The 21048-nt window shown below is 35.5% G+C and overlaps 2 protein-coding genes across 4 annotated transcripts in view; one reads left to right on the top strand and one right to left on the bottom strand.

Moving 5' to 3' along the window:
- SNRPF (small nuclear ribonucleoprotein polypeptide F) overlaps nucleotides 1-21048 on the top strand; it is a 234926-nt gene that overhangs the window by 124168 nt on the left and 89710 nt on the right. The gene's annotated exons all lie outside the window — the stretch shown is intronic.
- The window catches only part of NTN4 (netrin 4), a 103347-nt gene that overhangs the window by 40264 nt on the left and 42035 nt on the right, over nucleotides 1-21048 (bottom strand). For all 3 annotated transcript variants that reach the window (XM_045553199.1, XM_045553198.1, XM_045553200.1), the window contains exons 4-5: nucleotides 4459-4585; nucleotides 2311-2499 (exon numbers count right to left, since the gene is read on the bottom strand). In XM_045553199.1, coding sequence (XP_045409155.1) covers nucleotides 2311-2499; nucleotides 4459-4585 — 316 coding nt within the window. The remainder of the gene's footprint in view (nucleotides 1-2310; nucleotides 2500-4458; nucleotides 4586-21048) is intronic.

Below are 21048 nucleotides of genomic sequence, written 5' to 3'. Positions count from 1 at the left end.
CCCCCAACTCCCGTTCTGATACAGTCATGTCTCAGAACCATGGCCGACCTCCCTGGTTTTTCCTTTGACACATCAGGCAACTTCCTGTCTTAGATCATTTGCTCTAGGTATTACCTCTGCCTACAATGCTCTTCCCCATTTAATATTTGGCCAGCTTCACTGTCTTCAAATCTTTGCTCAAATCTCACCTTCCCAGCAATGAGGCCCACCCTCATCACCCTATTCAGTACTGCACCTTGCCACTCCTCTTCCCATCCCAGACCCTTGGCCCCCTGAATCCCTCTTAATTTGTTCTGTTTTTCTTCTTTGGTGATACTAGCCCTTATCACCTTCTCACGTACTATATATGTCACTTATTAATTATATTTATTATCTGTCTCCTCTATTAAAATATAGATACATCCTAAGCACCTGGCACATAATAGTCACTCAATATATGGTCATTGAATGAATGAATAAATGAATACATTAGGTATATTGTATAACATACTATTTCAAGGAAATGCTATATAATAGTATCTTTTTGAAAATATTACCTTTTGTCATACAAGATAGTTAACTTATCTAGGTTACTCAGTGACAAATTCTTTTCCTTTCCTCTTTTATCTGCTTGGTCATTCATACATTCTCATTTTGAGACATTTCTACTAGTGGTCTGAGGATATGAAATATACACATACATATATCTATCAATTTAAACATATTCTGTACAAAATAGCATTAAGACTGAATATGTTCTAGGCTGAAGCCATATTATAAGTAGACCCTTTAGTCAACATGTGGGGATAAGGATCCTGTACTTTAGTCCCTAAAGTACTGTGGATTTTAAAGAAGTAATTATCCTTGACATAATAGGTATTTTTAATCAATAAAGACCAGAAACCCTATAGTATTATTTCCCACTTTCTGGCTCATAGGACAACAACTATTATAACACTAGTATTCATTTCTTGAGGGCTTACTGTATAACAGGCAACATGCTGATCTCTTTATCTCCTATATATAGTTTATCTTATACAGTTCACATTACACCACCATTGCAAGGAGAAATTTTACGTATGGAAAAATTGCAGTCCAAAGAGCTACAATAGCTGGCATATAGTCATGCAGCTGGTAAGTGGCAATGAAGACATCTAATCTGGATCTGTGCGAAGCCTGTAAAAGTGAAAGTCTGAATACAAACAAGGAGCAGAACTAAAACAGAATTCCAGGAGAAACAGTATGACATGAATCCAAATTTGGGGCTTGATGTTGAAAGTGAGCAGTACCATATTCTATCTTCTATTATTTAAGAGAGAAAACTTGTAACAAGCACATCCATTCAAATTTCACTTAAATAGCTCCTCCATGATGTTAACAAAAATATATTTCAAAGAACAATATAGTTTTTCCTTCAAAAAAGCACAAATAACCCCAAGGCTTTAAATGCTTATTTCCTATTGTATTGCTCCCTTCCTGTCACTGTTTTTGAGCTAGGACATGGAGTTCTTGGTGGAGAAAGGAAAGGCCCTGATCATCAATCTCCATTAATAATCTTAAGTGGATTCTGTTGTCTAATGATTTCTGAGCTGATAGACATGTAACATACTGATGTTGTTATATAGAGTATTCATCTACGTTTGACATTTACATAAGCTCTGCATATAGCCTTCATAGTCCTGTTCCAGATAATGTCCCATTGAATTGGGTAGGTCTTTTCAAATTTTATTTTTTTTTTAAATAAACCTCTTCCTTGGAGTTCTGCCAACAAAATAGCAGAACCCATTCTATAAGAGTTTAGTATTTGGGGGAGAGCATGAAATACTATTATGTTCTAAATTAGTTATGATACAGGAGGTACATTAGAGCAGTATTGACCAAAGTGCATTCATAATGAAACCAAAACCCATGTTTTTTTTTTTTTTTTTACATGTTTAAGTTCACTGTAGACATAAAAGGTAGAATGGCCCAAGTGCAGGTAATTTCATCAAATTCATTGTGTATGCTTTACTCATATATTTAGTCTTAAGATCATTTTAAATATCTCTTCTTATCATTCTTTTTTCTCTTTTATTAGTTATCTTGTTTTCCAAAACGTGATGCTACAGAAAACAATTTTATATTAAGAATGTATGAATGGAGATTGTTTTTGTGAATATTGTACTATTTTCACCCAACAGGTTGAAAATTCTTATCAATGAAGAAATTAACTGATGTCTGTGAGTGTATTATCTAGACTCTAATGACCTCCCTCCTCTTGGGCCAGTATGAAAAGACTCATCTCTTTTGCACAAATCATCATTTTTTTCTAGGAACTGTGAGGTCACTTACATTTGCAAGCGTCAGGAGCAGAGAAGGGTCTGCGAAGGTCACGGTAAAAGCCTGGCTTACACCTCTGGCAATGCTGACCTTCCGTGTTGTGCTGGCAGTCATTGCAGACACCACCGCTACGATTCCCCGATGCCTCCCACACATTAATGTCGAAGTGACAGGCATCAGCATGCCCATTGCACTTGCAGGCTGGAAGAAAAAAAGCACGGGAGGAACACAAATAATTAAAAATAAAGCAACAGATTCTCTCACATTCAGGTAGTTAAAAATAGGATAAGCTGATTGTTAATTTTTATTTTATTTTTGGTTTTTTGAAGAGTTAACCATGTAAGAATCAAAACAATATTGAAAGGTATACACTGAGAAATCTAGCCTCTCCATCTCCCTCTACGCTGCTTCCCCTTTAATAGGTTACTCCTTTTTTTTTTAAGTTTTTTGTGTAGCCTTCTAGTTTTTCATTATAGATTGTCAATTAAAAAAAATAGGTTTCAAGATATGCATGAAAGTCAACAAAGTATAGATTTGTCTAGTTGGGCAGAGATACTACAGTTATCTTACCAACTGGGGTTGATGTTTGTTTTGGAAAGACTATTTGAGCGGCCACCAGTTTTTTTCCCTCTTTGATGCTAACACTCCACCACTTCCATTCCTGCTACTTTCCAAGGGTCATCTCTGTGGGTCTCCTGTCCTTGCTAAGAAAAGCCGAGATTGTCAGGCATTCTTTGAAAATGACAATTCATATTGCAGATACAGGGCTGCATTCATGTTCTCTAATGAGCCTGGAAGAAAACTTCTGGTGGACAGGGCTTAGTAACTTGGCAGTTAGATTGATTTATCTTTCACGAAGTACTATTTTTCAGCTGTTCTTGTATTAGTGAGTGTATGGTAGACTCCTATAAAAGCCTCAGTTTCATTACATAAGAGGCCTGTAGTGTTTATTATGCAACAATTTCTCAAAGGCATTTCTAAGATTATCAAGTCAATAGCATCGAGTGACAAGTCTCTGTGTTCTATATGTATTTAGATGTGCAGTTGGTTTCTGTGGAAAGGGCCAGAAAGGCATTCTAGGAATTTAGGAGAAATTCTTTAGATTCTCTTGATGAGTGATTTAGAATAAGAATCCAGACTTTTTCCATGGAGGTCAACTGTATTTGAAAATACTTGTGCTATTGTTTTTCATTGTTTCCTTGATGTGTTATGATATTTTGACCAGATTCATATCTTTAAGAAGCATATTATAAGATAATTTAAGATTTATGCTTAGAGGAAATCCTTTACATTTCCTGGAAACAAAAACAAATCAGTTATGATTCTAAATTATGTATGGGAAGAGACTTCTCACAACTTTACCCACAGTACTTGCCTTTAAATCCTTGTAAAATAGAAATTTCTGAGTGTAAACATTATTATGGGCATGTGCATTTCTCTGAACATTTTAAACTGCAAAGCAAAAAATGGTTCATGCTCTCATATTTTTTAACCTCCTATTTAATCTCCAACCTCAAACCCAAAGTTAGTCCTAGTAGGGCAATCTCATTCTTGACTTACCAGTTCAATTTCAAATTTCATTCATCATTTCAAATTATCATAAGTGAAAAGAAAGGCATTATGATATTATGGAAAAAAGTATCTAATTTGGAGTCTGAGACTTGGGATCAAGTCCTGACTATTATTTACCAATTTTGGCAAATCACTTAATCTTGCTGAGCCTCAGTTTCCTGATCTCTAAAATAGGATTAATGTCATCTGCTTTATTGGGTTGTTTTGAGAACTAAGTTCAAGATTACTTTCATGTTTATAATTCAATATCCCAGCTATAAGAGTAATTGTACACCATAATCCTCAAACACTCTTGTGTCTACTCATGATTTTATTATGTCAAATTCTCCAGGAGGGTTCTTAGATCTTGCAAAGTGTCCAAGCAAATAGGCAACACATTCTTGGCAAAACAGTCATATTGGCAACTTTGCAAACAGTAATTATTTCCAATGGTTGAAGTCATAGTGGGCAGTGATATAGGCTATGTTTGTGTGGGTTACAATGTTTGTCACCCACCACTTTATATTGTGTTTCTAGAGACAATATAGAGTCCACAGATAAGTTTACTTTACAAAGAAGGTTTTTGAGTATTGTGGGCTTGTTACTTACTTCTGCACTCTTTAGGAGCCCCTGTTCTGCCATCGGCTGCCTCCCAGGGCCGGTCATTGTATAGTGGTGCACAGTGCTGGCAGTGGCTGCCTGCTGTGTTGTGCTTACACATACACTTCCCATGGACCTACAACGACATTAATTAACAGCTATGAGCACAAATGATGTTAGGGAAGAAGACTCTTCCCATAATCTCCTCTCATTGGTTGGCTTTAGCCATATGACATTCATTCACTTTTCTGAAGTTAGCAATCAAGAGAAGGGATCTTTTCTTTAGTTTGTCTTGTGATTAATTCAACAGATTAAGTAACATGTTTTCTTGGCTATAGGATATATGACCCCAATGAACATTTCTGAGGTACTGGCTAAGCATTTAAGTAAATTTTTAATATTTTTAAATTTTTTATTCTTTATACAAAAGTAATATACCTTCCTTAAAGAAAGTTTAGAAATCTGTAATCTCATCACAAAATGACATTAATATCAACATTTGGAGCATATAGTTCCAGTACTTTAAAAACACAATTATATTTACAACCTTTTCACATAGTATATTGAGAATATCTTGCCATTTCATTAAATATTCTTGTATAACACACATTTTAATGGCTCGCTTGTATAATGTATAATTTATTTGACCAGTCACCTATTTTATTGTTATTTAGGCTTTTAAATATTTTTATATATTATGTTCGATGCTATATGAATATCCTTATAGCTAGGTATTTGTACACATCTTTAATTATTTCCTTTGAACATATTTTCCAGAAGTAAAGTTGAAGGGTCAAAATATGTATATTGTTAAGACTTTGAATACATTTTGTCCTAATGACTTGGCATTTTTTTTCTGACCCCACCCTTCAGAGTAGTTTAATGTTTATTAAATAGTATTTCTCACAGAGAGAAATACTTAAGTAGAATTCTTAGGGACATGAGAACTTTAGTATTTTTTGTATTATCTCACTAATAATATCTAAAAATTAATATTTTAGATCATCTGAACAATCTCCTAGTGACTAAGAATTGTTATGTATTCCCATATCACGATGCATTTATTGGTACATAATATCATGTCTGTGCAAGTGAAAGGTTTGCAAAGTAGCTCAGAATGGGGTTCATAAATATACATCTGCGAGGTTTATTTTTCCTTGAGAAACAGTGTTAAAGGTAACTCAGCATAAAGGTAACAAATTATATCAACCAGTCAACAAATATTTAATGAATATCTACAAGGGAGAGTCACTATGCTAGGCCATGTTTGGTATACAAAACATTATAAAACATACTTTCTGTCTTTAAGAAAGGTATAGTGTAGCTGGAGAAAGAAAGACTTATGTAGAAAAAAATAACAGAGAAACAAGACAGTAAATAAATGCCTAACAAGCAAAATGACACTGGAATTCAAAAGATGTAGAAATCACCATAGGTTGGTGGTTGTGGGGGGCTTATGAGAGGGGCTGGGATTTGAGCTGGGTCTTAACAGATGGGCAGCATTTCTAGCAGGCAGCAGGGAAGAAACTTTCCAGGCAAAAAAAAACATAATGAAACAAGGTATAAGGAGAATATATAAGCAAAGTTTATTTCAACGCATCTAAAATATTTTGATTGCAACAAAAAAGAAACTACTAAAAATGACATATACTCAGAGTGGCCAAACCAAAGTAAGTCCCTAAAGTAAAGTTCAACAAACCTGGAAATAGCCAAACCAAATACACTGATGCACTACTGCTTGACCTAAGATAACACTCTAGTGAGTTGTGTCATTTCATCCAGGGCTTTCTTTCTTTTAATACCTTCCTAACATATACATCTCTGGTTCCACTGGTGGAACACTCTGGAAATGCAATTATACAAGCGTCTTATTGACTGCTTTGAGTCTCACGCTCACATAATGTTCAAGTGCAGGAATTAAACACAGGATTTAGAGGACTGCAGGCTGCTTGTGAATGAACCATATGATACCTAAGAATTGTAATCTGGAAAATTTCATAAATAATGTTTTGGTGACCATCTTGCTAAATTTCATTTCATTGTATTGTAATGTAAAATTTTCATGCTTAATGAAAATTGTAGAAGTCCTTTTAATTCTCAGGAATTAGTAAAGATATAGATTTTATAAAAAGAGGGTGGGATTGTCTTCTTGGAGTAAGATGATGTTGCAAAAATTCTTTTTAATTTTCTTTACAGAAACTCAACTAATATTTTAGATTCAGTTCACTGCTTTTGGTCTTGAAATGCCAAAGTATGGGTCAAGGTATAAAAGCCTATTTTCTTGGGCTTCTCTTCATGACAATCTCTGATATGAACTGTATATAATAGAAGTCTCATGGAATTATAAGAGTACACTACACGTCCTCATCCACACATACAGGCAAGCTCTACAGACAAATCTGCACTTAAATTTGGAGAGCTGCAGGAATTCAATTTCTACTTCTCTTTAAAAGTGAGATGTCTTGCTCCTGGAAATCTGGTTTGCCTTTGCATTTTTGTATATAAAGTAAATGAAGTAGAGATACCTCAGTCCTACTGCTTTTATTAAATCTTTTTAACTCAGTATTCCCTCTCATCATGAAAAAGTAGAAACTCTTTCTTATCAAATAACTACTACGTGGTAAGTTTTTTGAAAAAAAAAACTCAGTAAAAGCTAATGATTCTTTGTTTTACTTGTAGTATTAGATGCTGATTTCAAACAAAATAGAGTCTTTGGAAAAAATGACTGAGTAGGAAGAATCTTGCAAGGTTGAAGAGTTTAGTAAAATGAAGGCATATTTATGTAGCTGACAGAAGTTGCACAATGGACATTAGTAGGAAAAGCAGTTTTCTAGTTGTCTAACTCTCACAACATGTCAAAAACAACAATAACAAAATAAGCAAAATATACATAAAAAACATACATAAATAATTTGATAGAATTAGAGTCAGAGCTCCTAGAATAAACTACCCTGACTCCTTCACTATGTTAAGAGGATTAGATGGAGTTCTGCCTGAGGAAGGCATTAGAGAAAATGTTAAGGAGTATAAAGTAAATATGCTAGAGAACAAGGTCAATAAGTGCTATCTGTATAAAACTTCTTAGTCCCCAAGGGTGTGTCTTGAAGAGTACACAGGATTTTCCTTAGGGAGCAAAGACAAGAAGATAAGAACCCCAAAGGAATATTCAAGGAACAATCAATAAATAAATCAGAGGTATGTATCAGAGAGGTTGGTTCAATCCAGATCATGGAACACACTACACATCAGCTTAAAGTGGCTGAAATTTATCCTGTAGGCAGTGTAGATTCATTGAAGATTTTTGAGTAAGGAAATGATTGAAAAATATATTAAATACACTTTTCTTCTATCTTTCTCTCTCTTTTTGGGGGGGGTGGGAGGAGAAAAGGTCTTACTGTGTCTCCCCAGCTAGAGTGCAGTTCATTGTCATAGTTCACTTCAACCTCAAACTCTTGGGCTCAAGCGATCCTCCTGCGTCAGCCTGCTGAGTAGCTAGGACTACAGGCATGCCACCACGCCTAGCTAATTTTTCTATTTCATGTAGAGATGGGGTCTCACTCTTGCTCAGGCTGGTCTCAGACTCCTGACCTGAAGTGATCCTCCCCCGTCAGCCTCTCAGAGAGCTAGGATTATAGGAGGAGCCACCACACCAAGCCTCTTCTCTCTCTCTCTTTTAAAAATTCTTTCTACCTCCTTCCTATCCTGCCTGTTATGTTCTTTCTTCCCCTTCACCTTTTACTGTTTCTCTTCCAAGTTTTTACCCCCAGCTTATGCCTTTCAGTAGCCAGTGGCACCCACATGTGTTTTCTGGTAATATTTAGAATTTGAAAAGGTTGTTAATTCTTATTTACTGTCTTTGTATCTTGTCTGCTTTTTAGCAACCATTTATTGAATACTATGTAAAGGCAGGTGCTGCAAAGTATTGTCAGTCTTCTTTAGAGTAGTTCAGCTACCATGATAAGTTCAATTTACCAGGTTTGGTCTTGAAATGCCTAAGACCTGTATGCAATTTCACCCGACCCATAGGTTCATCCTAGCCCACAGATTCCAGGCCTCAGAAGGCCATAGACATTTAGGGTAACCTCATCAAACATTCACATGTATCACAAGGTCATGTTAGACAGGTCAATTCCCCGCTGCAGTAAGGATTTCAGAGCATTCCCTTGTTCCCACATGCCAAGGATTGGGATGAACCTCCCAGGGTCTGAAAGATGCTAGCCCAGCAAATTTTTCTGCACACAGAAAAATTCAAAGAGCTGTCATTTTGAGAATTACCAAAAATAGCTGTAAATCATTACCTAGACAATTTGAAACAAGAAATCCTTCCTCAGCGATACAACTGTTGCTGTTCAAGCTTGAAAGATCACCCACTATTTGATGCTCCTGAAAAATGTGCAAGTAAAACTAGGTCTTCATTAGAAAAAAAAAAACAAACAGAAAAAGGAGACTTTAGTAACAAGTTAAACATAGCTCTTATTTGGTACACAAACATGAACTAGATAAAGAACAGGAAAATGGGATTATGTACTTAAGGTTTTGTTGAAGAAGAATAGGGTCTGGTTGTCTAATTAGAAAAATGAGAATTTACCTTAACAACAAAACTACAACTCCTAATTACACATGAGATATATAGAATTTTGGATATTCTATGACTTTCATAAATCTCCCTGTTATGCTAAGACTAGTGACAGTTATTTTAAACATATTTATCATGTTTTAAAGCCAAATAGACATGGAAGAGAACATATCATTTCTTTATATTGGAGGCAATAGACACAAACATTTAGGTAGGGGACAAAATGAGGAAATTATTATCTTTCAGATCCATCATTGGAAGGTACATAGAAAAGCTGCTTTTCTATTGTTGTTCCTTTTGGGACCAAAGGATTTCAGTAGTCAAAAATTATGTGGCCGAGTAAATTGGCCATGGCAGGAGGTTGTGGGGGTCTGATGTTGACAGAGCCAAGCATATGGGATAGACAAGATGTTGTGGAATATTTAAACATTAGATGAAAGCTTGGTGTAGATAACTTTCAAGGTCTCTATGATATCATGGCCTGTTTCTATGTATTGTAAATACTATTTGGTTGCAGGCAACTACTCATAGTCCTTTTTGAACTATCAGAGAAGACCTCAATGACAGATAGCTTGGTCCTGTTGCCACCTCACGAATGCAGAACGTTTCTGGAATCATCTGAACATCAAACAAGGAAGAGCTAAGAGAGTATTTCCTGTTTCTTTTAGGTACTACCCAGTGTGATACAAATGGAAAAGTAAATAAACATTAATAGTCTCTGAAGATGGACTTTAATTTGTCTATATGGGCTATACTTAAACTATAATAAATTCTAGTCTTTCTTATTTCTCTCCTTTTGCTCCTTCCTTCTCTACTGCATGTTTACCACTGCTTGTGACTAAAGTAATTTTGGACTAAATGTTATCTAGTTCATTCCCCAAATAAAGATGCACTTGATCATCTAGTGATACTTACCACAGACATTCACCATAGTGGAATTACAAAAGCAGAAAATCAACCTGGTTAACGCTTCGAAGTACTCATATTAACTAAATTGTTTTAGGAATGTCTGATAAAATTTGCTTCCCAATTGCTTTCCAAGAAAGAAGGCAGCAACTATTGTTTGACTTTCTTGTCGTTCATGTCCTACTAACAGTTACAATGAAAGTTAGTGAAAAAAATGATTTGTTTCACAGCTAAGTACTCAGAAATTCTTTTTTTTTTTTTTTGGTTTTTTTTGAGACAGAGTCTCACTCTGTTGCCTGGTCAAGAGTGCCGTGGCGTCAGCCTAGCTCACAGCAACCTCAAACTCCTGGGCTTAAGAGATCCTACTGCCTCAGCCTCCCGAGTAGCTGGGGCTACAGGCATGCGCCACCATGCCCGGCTAATTTTTTCTATATATATTTTTAGTTGTCCAGATAATTTTTTTATTTCTATTTTTAGTAGAGATGGGTTCTTGCTCAGGCTGGTCTCGAACTCCCGACCTCGAGCGATCCACCCGCCTCGGCCTCCCAGAGGGCTAGGATTACAGGCGTGAGCCACCACGCCCGGCCCAGAAATTCTTGACTTTCATAAATTGAGTAATTTCTTTGTATTATTGTGCCATTATTTCTTGACTTTCATAAATTGAGTAATTTCTGTGTTATTATGCCATTATTGTTTATATATACATGATTTTATTTTCACTCATTGCCATGTAACTTTTAATTCTAATGGAAAATGAATATTCTTTTATTTCATCATTGCAACTTTAAAAAACATTTGTAAAAAGGGGCTACAGGCCAGGCTTAGTGGCTCACACCTGTAATCCTAGCACTTTGGGAGGCCGAGGTGGGAGGATCAGTTAAGGCCAGGAGTTCCAGACTACCTGAGCAATAGTGAGACCCTGTCTCTACAAAAAAAATAGTCAGGCATGGTGGCATGTGCCTGTAGTCCCACCTACTCAGGAGGCCGAAGCAGGAAGATTGCTTGAACCCAGGTGTTTGAGGCTGTACTCAGCTATGATGACGCCACTGCACTCCAACCTGGGCGACAGAATGAGACTCTGTCTCACAAACAAAAAAGGGGGTACAAATAGTATTTATTTTATGAACCAAAGAAAAATGGCCACTTAAAAGCAGCTGCAGCAATTCATGGACTTCTATTTAGCTCTGACAAATGAGTTAGAAAGTGAAACAATGCTGTGCAGCATTTTAAGACTAAATGTAAAGGCGAAAACTGATTAATTTCTAAAGGGATAGTATTTCCCTTTTAGAAAAAAGGATTAACTTTTAAAAGAATGAACTTCTAATGCATAAAAAGAGATAAATTCTAATAACAGGCCAGCCTGTTAGAACCTGTTCCTCTTATGCAGGACAAAAACATGCACAACAATGCTACAACACAACCTTTGAATAGAAAGCATTGTGATGAAAACATGTTCTTACATTAATGAATAAAATATGCCCTTTTTGCCATTAAAGGTTTGCATTTTTTTAATTTAACAGAAGAAGTAGGAGTTCTATGGTGAATAAAGCATAATAATTGAGTTTGGTGAAAAGGAGGGCTTGAAACATACTGTCAGAATGGGGCAAAATAGGTTGAAGCTTGAGTGTTCTAAACCCTTGCCCAATAATATATAAAGCAAGAATGAAAAGCTCTACAGTTCATTCCTTGGTCTATACTTGAACACTAGAGAAAATAGGTCTTATCAGAAAGCATGGACAATAAAATAAAATGGGTGTAGGGTAAAAACAATTATGATTAAAGAATGCAAATTGGCCAGTACTTAAGAGACTTCACTCCTCCAACGTAGCCTGTAGCCTGAAATTCTTCCTAAAGAGATTCATACCTTTAACTCTAGAATGGTGTGTTAGGTTCAGGAGCTCCTTATAAAAATGCCCTTACCTAAGAAGGGGCAAATCCTTAAATTATTAGCAAAAACATGTCAGCAGGGATTATAATCATCTCTCAATCCTAGAACTGGACTCAAAGTTGCCTAGAGGAAGAAGGGACTTTCTGGCAGAGGGAAAGGGAGCATCTTAAGGGGAGAGGGAAAGAGCTGAAGCCAAACTGTGCCTACTTTACTAATTTGCCAAGACCCTGTCCTGGCCAACAGACCTGGAAAAAAACGCCAATGGAGCCAATGCACATTTCATAAGAAAACTGCATTTAACACAGTGCATGGGAATCAGACATTGTCTGCCACTCTCCCCTAGACAGTAAGCCCTCACAGGGAAGAAACAGTGGCTTCAATTTCTTTGAATCCTTAGTAACTGGCATATAATAGGTTTTTAATAAACATGTGTTAATTTTTTCATTCATTTCACTTCATATATTTATTTATTTATTGAGACAGAATCTCACTCTGTTGCCTAGCTAGAGTGCTATGGCATCAGCCTAGCTCACAGCAACCTCCAACTCCTGGGCTCAAGCGATCCTTCTGCCTCAGCCTCTTGAGTAGCTGGGACTACAGGCATGCACCACCATGCTCGGCTAATTTTTTCTATATATTTTTAGTTGTCCAGCTAATTTCTTTCTATTTTTAGTAGAGACAGGGTCTCACTCTTGCTCAAGTTGGTCTCGAATTCCTAAGCTCAAACGATCCTCCCACCTCAGCCTCCTTGGCATTTTTTTAAATGGGACTAAGCTCAATAACTTAAGTTCTTAGTGCTCCATTAAATATATGAAGTGTGGCCAGGTGCAGTGGCTCACGCCTGTAATCCTAGCACTCTGGGAGGCAGGTATGTTCTCATGTGTAGTGGTCATCTCTGGGAGACATACTGTAAGCCCAAGGAACATTGGGTCAGTCATGGAGATGATAAGTAATACCAACAATAGTGACAGTGATGAACACTGAGTAGCACTTACTACATACCAGGCACTGTTCTAGGCACTTTATAAATACTAACTCACTTGATTCACACAAAAAGCTTATAAGGTAGGTATAATAATTATTATCCAATTTCACAAATGAGGAAACTAAGGCCCAAAGAGTTTAAGGTCATAAAGCCAACAAGTGGTAGAGCTACTCTGGAGTCAGACTGCTTGAGTTTGACTCCAGAGTCCGTGTCTTAACCCCTAAACTATGCTGTTATAGGATCCTGGGGAGAAAGATTTTGAGGGGTCCATTTTGGCCAAGTCTCTTCAGGGTGATACCTAAATAAAATTAATATGTCCCCAAACAATTTGTCCTTAAAGAACTCTTCAGCACAAACGCTGGTTTGGACTCACAGTGAGCCATTTCACCGGTATTCTGTTCTTATTCCTCTGGAAGAAGCTGAGCAGCTTCGAAAATAGGTGAATACAGGAAGATTGGCCCCAATTTCCCACTCCCGGCATGAATAAGTTCAGGGCAAGTAGGGGTAGAGAATACTTTTAGATACTCATTGGTTCATTGTAAAACCTTTCTATCTGCACATTGAAAATTCTGATGCCTCCTAGGGGAATTTCCAGGCCACTGCAAGCCTTAACAAGTCCTTGTCAGAAACTCCTTTGAATAAATTTACAGAGATGTCAACAGGAATGTAAATTAACTCTAACTAAAGATAGTACTTCCTTTATGTTATTTCCTATCGTTATTAGATGTGATCTGGTAGGGATAGCAGTTTCCTGTAGTGTGATAACTTAGTTTTGATTTAGGTTATGAAGAATACTAAGTGAGGACACTGTGCATAGCTTGATGACTCAGGTAAATATTTAGATGGAGGTTGCTGGTTTGTTTCCAATTGTTCCTGTATAAAACTGAGTATGCCCCAAAGCTTTTGATTTATTTATCTAAGTGAAAGTTTATCTGTGCCATTATGCATGCTATTTGCCATAAGAAATTAGGAGCTGAAGGAGTAAACACACACACACACACACACACACACACACACACACACACACACAATTTTGAAATGCTACCACATCTGTGTACTTAAAATTATGGTCATTGATTCCAAGACTGCTTATAGTCGTGATGCAGTAGACCTTTGTTTTATAGTATTACAGCTAGAACTAAGAATTAAAATCAAGTTTTGCAGCTCTTCATAACCTAAATTAAAACATACAGCATGGCCCCTTTTGTAAAAATTAGATGATTAGCCAAAAACAAAACAAAAGAAAACAAAGCAAAAACAAACTCCCCTAAACCCACTCATCTGCAGAATGGATGGCAGAAACTGCTCGAGAGCCGAGAAAAGCATAATTTGGGCCTTTCAAATAAATTGCAAAACATTTTTGAGTTTAGAAATAGTGTTAATAAAATAACCTCATTTAAAAAGCCAAGTGACAGAAGGCTTTAAAGTATTTCCAATGTTTTAAAATGTGCAATTGGCTCAATAGGATGTTTTTGCAAGTGAGCAGTACAGTTTAAATTTTGGGTTCTTCAGTAATTCTAGTTAGGATTCTCTTTTACTCTTCAGAATAACGATTTCCCAGAACAAAATAAATCTATCTTTCTTTTTGTGAGGCCAGGGATAGGGACTACTTTTATTTATAACTATGAACTTCAGGTTCACATGTAGCATCTTTTGGGAAACCTCACTACCAGAATTTCCTTTCTTTGCATATTTCCCTTATTAACAAATCATATTCCTGCTGTCAAAAATTTTGAAAGACTCTGAAATGGGCCTCTCCACCAAAAAAAAGAAAAGGAAAAGAAAGAAAAAAGATTACCAAGTGTCTGTCTAGCATATCCTTCTAGGTTTTGTCTGCATTTTATTATCATTGAGCTATTTTACAGCTCTATAAATTGTAGAAAATTAATAATAATGCAAATAATTCTTCTCTATAGAAATGCAAATCACTTGTATCTGTTAGAATGCAATTGATCATTGCCCTTCATATACTTTAGCACTCTTTATTTGCCTGTATATGTGTGGTTCTTTGAATTTTTCTTTGAACTGGTTGTAATGCCTTACTGGCCCATCATTAATTAATGAATTAAATACATCTTTGACACATGTTTATTTTATACCTACACAAGAGTCATTCCTTTTTAAAAATTTATCTTTTAACATTGCCATTTTTTACCCTCCACATGTTACCTAAAGTTTTTTTTTAAATTAAGAATACCTGAGGATTTACTTCTAAAAATGGAATTTTAACATGTTTTGTATAATGAGTTTTGAATGTCTTACTTTTTCACAAGATTAATTCTACTAGCTTCCTCTTTTCAGTATCACCAGGTACTTTATTTTCCCTCAAGGGACTGGAATAAATATTTCTGCCATAAAAATGCAAATAGCATTGGATTAAGAATTGTAATGCCCAGGAGGCTTATGAAGATTACATTTAGATAAGATCATACTATTACCAATTTATGAGATTTTTTTTCTACTGTTACTTCATTGCATAGAACTGTTTCCTATTTGTTCTTTGTTTCCAATGGGTTTTAAAAATTATTTCTGACTGCTAGGCTTTTAAAAATGATTTCTGTCCAATAGATATATTTATTTGACTAGATCCTACAAGTAAATTGCACTAGTGTATATGTGTAAGTTGGCTTCAGATATGCATGTATGCAATAGCAATAAAGTAAGGCACTCTGATTTTAAGACATTTATTTCAGTGTATCTAAGACTTCATTGCTGTAGAATATCAAACTGGCTCCTTTTCAGTAACAGCCACAGTTTGTTCAGCTGCAAATATGGAGCAAAAGAAGATTGTTGACAAATATCACCAGATTTTTGCTGCGGTTCTTGTCTATAATATATAAAAGACTGTCTCAGTACACAACCAAGTAATCTGAAATCTCTTTCAAGCCAAATTTCTACCTGGTCACTATGTTCAGTTACTAGGACAGTTGCTACATAGCCATTTGACAAACTCCACCTCTGTTCTTCATGTGATCTTGGTTAAGTCTGGTTTTCATATTTTACTTTGCACTTGTCTGTTTATCCTTAAACTTTCCCAAGGTCACAAAGCAAATCGATGCAGAAGAGGGAAGAGAACTCCCAGGAGATTCCTAAAATATTAGAAGCTCCAGTTTAGAACAGTGATGTCATTAGGAGTATATTTTTTCCTTCCCACAAACACCTAAAATAACATCTTATAATACAGTCTTTTTGAGGGGGAAGGGGATCGTATCAATTTCAATTTCTTAGTATCTATTTAATTTTAATAATTTTAGAAAAGATACCAAAAGTGGAATTAATTTAGAACTCCTAATATGCTGTTAAAACTCTCCAGCAAGACCCGGAGAAACTGAGTGAAAGCAAAAACGAGTAGAACTCATTGTGTAAGCAACTTATCTGTCAAGCAGCATTTGACATGAGACTGAAGGAAGGTTTTGTGGTGTTTTGTTGAATGTCTTTTAGGATTTAGATGAGTTTTTATAATTAGCTGGGGGCCAGGTAAATTCTATTAGAAAAGCTGTGAGGATTGTTAAGTACTTTTCACCCACTGACATTCATTTGCTCGATGTGTTCACATAGTTTCTGGTAATTTTAAAGGAAAACTCCTGTCACAGAATACTTTGCATTCTCTTACAAAGTTTTTTTTTTTTTTTAATTCATTCTAGTTCACATTTCCCACTGTTTTCTTTCTTTCTTAACAGCTCCGTTTGCTTGTCACTCAGAATTCTATACAGTGCAGAGGGTGGTATAAAAGTTGACTTGTTTAAGATAAATGAGCCCCTGAATGTAGTACAAGAAGCCAGTTGCTAGGGCATGTTTCCTTGCATAGTTTTTAGTTGTTAAATTAATTCATTCAGATACTTCTTTTCATATCCGAAAACTGCTTGTTTCTCAGTGAATCTTGTAAAATATTGTCTTCATTATTGAGTATGCTCATATGAAGGATCAAGGGAGAAATACTGATTTATTAAAAAGTTATGCTTGTTTGGCAACTATATCAGAATGCAGAGCCATAAAGAAACCTGTGGCCATCCACAGATTGTGTATGCCTTGTCTATTTACTCTGTTGATCATTTCCTTTGCTGTGCAGAAACCTTTAGTTTAATTAAGTACCATTTATTTATTTTTGTTGTTGCTATATTTGCTTTTGGCATCTTACTCATAAATTCTTTGCCTTGGCCAATGTCTAGAAGAGTTTTCCTACATTTTCTTCTAGAATTTTTATGGTTTCAGGTGTTATATTTAAGTCTTTAGTCCATCTTGAGTTAATTTTTGTATATAGTGAGAAATAGGGATCCAGTTTCATTCTTCTGCATGTGATTATCCAGTTTTCCCAGCACCATTTGTTCAATAGGGTGTCCTTTCCCCAGTGTATGCTTTTGTCTGCTTTGTGAAAAACCAGTTGATTGTAGCTATATGGTTTTATTTCTGTATATCCAACAAAGGGCTAATATCTAGAATCTACAAAGAACTCAAATAAATCAGCAAGAAAAAAAATAACCCCATCAAAAAATGGGCAAAAGACATAAACAGACTCTTCTCAAAAGAAGATAGACAAATGGCAACAAACATGAAAAAATGCTCAACATCACTAATTATCAGGGAAATGCAAATTAAATTAAAACCACAATAAGATACCACCTTACCCCTGTCAGAATAACCATTATTTAAAAGTTAAAAACAAAAACAAAAACAAAAACAATAGATGTTGGTGCAGTTGTGGTAAAAGGGAAAGCTAATACACTGTTGGTGAGAATGTAAACTTGTACAATTGCTATGAAAAGCAATATGGAGATTCCTCAAGGAACTAAAAGTAGACCTATCACTCAATTCAGCAATCCCACTATGGGGTATCTACCCAAAGGAAAAGAAGTCATTTTATAAAAAAGCCATTTGTACCCAAATGTTTATTGCAGCACAATTCCCAATAGCAAAGACCTAAGTGCCTATCAGCTGATAAGTGGATAAAGAAAATGTGGTATATATATACCATGGAGTACCACTCAGCCATAAAAAGGAATGAAATAATGTCTTTTGCAGCAACTTGGATGGAAGTGGAGAACATTATCCTAAGTGAAGTAGTTCAGGAATGGAAAAGCATACCACATGTTCTTACTTATAACTGGTGGCTTTATAGACATTGGAAACTAGGAATGGGGGAGAGAGATAAAAATCTACCATTGAGTACAATGAACACTATTCTGGTGACAGGTAAACTGAAAGCCCTGACTTTAGCATGATACAGTTTATCCATGTAACAAAAAAACACTTGTATTCCCTAAATTTTTTGGAAAAAAAAAAAAGAAAGAAACCTATGGTCATCTGTATATGGCCAGAAACAATAGCCACAGTTATAGAAAGAATTAGTTTTCTTCAGTAACCATCCATCCAAAAGCTATTGCTTTTTAAATCAGCCAGTTCAATGACTGGGACTTGAAAGGAAATATATTCATTCTGTAAAATGTCTATATAACCAGCTATGTTTTTGCATTTTTGTTTTTGCTCATTTTGGTTTTTTTTTAGCTATTGATTTTTGTCTTACTGAGATAACGTTCATTAAACATAAAATTCATTATTTTTACCCTTTTAGTGTACAAGTCATTGGTTTTCAGTATATTGAAAATGTTGTACAATCATTAGTACATCCAATTCGAGAGCATTTTCATCACCGCAAAAAGAAACCTCATGCCCACTAAGCAAACACTCTCCTTTCCCCCCTAATTCCCAGTACCTGGAAATCACCAACCTATTTTGTCTTTATGGATTTGTCTATTCTGGACATTTCATATAAAAGGAATAATACAATATGTGGGCTTTTGGGTCTGGCTTCTTTCACTTAGCAAAATGTTTCCAGGGTTCATCCAGGCTGCAACAAATATCAGTATTTCATTCCTTTTTATGGCTGGATAATATTGCATTGTATGGATATACCATATTTTGTTTATCCATTCATCAGTTGATGGACATTTGGGTGTTTCCACTTTTTGGCTACTATGAATAATGCTGCTATGAACATTCATGTGTAAGGTTTTGTGTAGACACGTTTTCAGTTCACTTGGGTATATACTGAGGAGTAGAATTGCTGAGTCCGTATATGGAAATACTATGATCCTGTATTCTGTTAAATTTTAATGCCTACTAGGGCCTAATCTGGGAAATAAATGGAACCACTACCTTTCAGGAATTCTGAGAGCTGACTGTTCCAGCTAAGTTACATGCCCTAAGAGACGCAAAAATAAAAGACAAAGATACTTGATCAGTGTTCACTCTTATGAATTCCATAATTTTTTACATTATATGTAAAATATTTAATAGCAGAATAAATGTAATCACTTTTCCATTTCTAATATGTGAGCTTTTTAAAGTTAAAACTATATTTTGTTTCAGTTTTTGAAATCATAATTTTCTGTGTTTTCTTTCTATTTAAAGAGCTATAGAGAAGAGCTAAAAAGATAGTATTTTAGAATTCCATATTACAAAAAAAAACTTATTACGAGTTAACAAATATTATAGGCCTTCTGTATCCCCACACATGTACTATTTTATTCCATTAAAATATTTACATTGCTAAAATATAAGGCAACTGTAGTCCCAAATATATTATTAAGATTTTAAATGCCAAAATTAACAGACCTGTTTTCCTTGCTATTTGAAATGGCTGTGAATTTTCTCTATCTTCTGGAATTACTATAAACTGTGTGTGTATGTGTATGTGTGTATGTGTGTGTGTGTGTGTGTGTGTGTGTGTATGGTCACTAAAAATTTTCCTTGGAGGAAGGAATAAGCTCTAAAATTACAGTTTATCTCCTACTGAATGTAATTGTTTTAGGACAAATTGAAGTACATTTCCAGCTCTTACAAAATTGGCAAGGCACAAATGAAATACCATAGAAATATGGGTTGTGAACCAGAACTCAGATATCCATCTGTAACCTCAGCTTTTCTCTTTCCACGTAGCTTCCTCCTCCCCTCAAACCCCATTATATTGGCAGTGAAATTGGAAGACCAGGCCTTCCAGACACAGAGGTTTGACTCTAGGCTCCCAACTATTCACAAAATGGACCCAAAAATGTTATACTGAAAAGGAAATATTCATGAGAAAATTTACAAAGTGAGATATGCCTTGAATATCTGGGGGGTACTTTATAGTAAGAAAAATGTCAAATTTAAGTTGTTCCTTCCCAAATTTATAGAACTAGCAGTTTAAACCTGTTAAAGAGATTCCTTTTTGTACCTTTACAATGCCCCAATTTTGACCTAAATATACATGCACTTCGCTTTCTGGAAAGCATGTTCATGAAAAGTTGAATGAACAAGTAATATATTTTGGAGACTCAACCTTCCTTTCCCATTGGCTTATATTTTACTTTTAGAGATGTCAGCTCTGACACCCACATTTTAGCTTTCAGGTTATTTTTATCCTTTCACTTTTCTGTGAGATAATTAAAGGCCTATATAATAAATATTTAATTGCTCTGGGAAGAAATCCCACAGGGAATCTTTTCCCAAGTGCAAAGACTGTTTTATAATGCCTCTGGTTCTGAAGTCTTCTGGATTCCTAATCATCAAATAGAAAGAATAATCTTGGGCAATTTTTGACATTCAAAGTAAGTAGGTCCTCCTGTGTAGAGAGAAAAATACAGTCAAAACACTAACAATTTCCAGCCATGAAATGAATTTACTGGTTTGCCATTCTATTAGGAAACACGAGGTGAGAAATGAAGTATAATCAAAATCTTGTATACCTTCTATAGCATCTGTGATTACTCATTGCTAAGGAACTACCAGCAAAGCTATACCATTCTAACTCAGGAGCACTGGGTTAGTTAAGACCTTGAGATGGATTGAGAATAGTCTCACATCAACTGCATCAAATTGGCAGGCTTTATATTTTGTTAATATTAGGAACACATGGCACCCTCTTTGGTATTAGGTGTGTGCCTATTTCTACAGATCCTAATGTGACAAATTAAATGATTGGGGTTGTTGCTGCAATGATTTAGAGCTAGAGATAGAAGTAAAGTATGGTAGATCCAGAAATCCCTCTTCCCAGTGAAACCAAAGATATCCATACCCCCTCTAAAGACAGTCACTTCTAAATTATTAACTTTGTAGATTATCCAAAGTTATTGCTTTTATTCTTTCTCTTTTTCTTGCCTTTGGGTCATTCCTAGTTACATATTAAAATGAAGATGACTTGGATAGATTACCTATCATTATAAGAACAATCTTTTTAAGAATTGCCTCATTAACTTGGAGGTGGAA

This window comes from Lemur catta, chromosome 6, assembly GCF_020740605.2.
Source record: "Lemur catta isolate mLemCat1 chromosome 6, mLemCat1.pri, whole genome shotgun sequence".
Lineage (NCBI taxonomy): Eukaryota > Metazoa > Chordata > Mammalia > Primates > Lemuridae > Lemur > Lemur catta.
The sequence above is the reverse complement of the archived record's forward strand: the minus strand, read 5'-3'. Positions and strand labels throughout refer to the sequence as shown.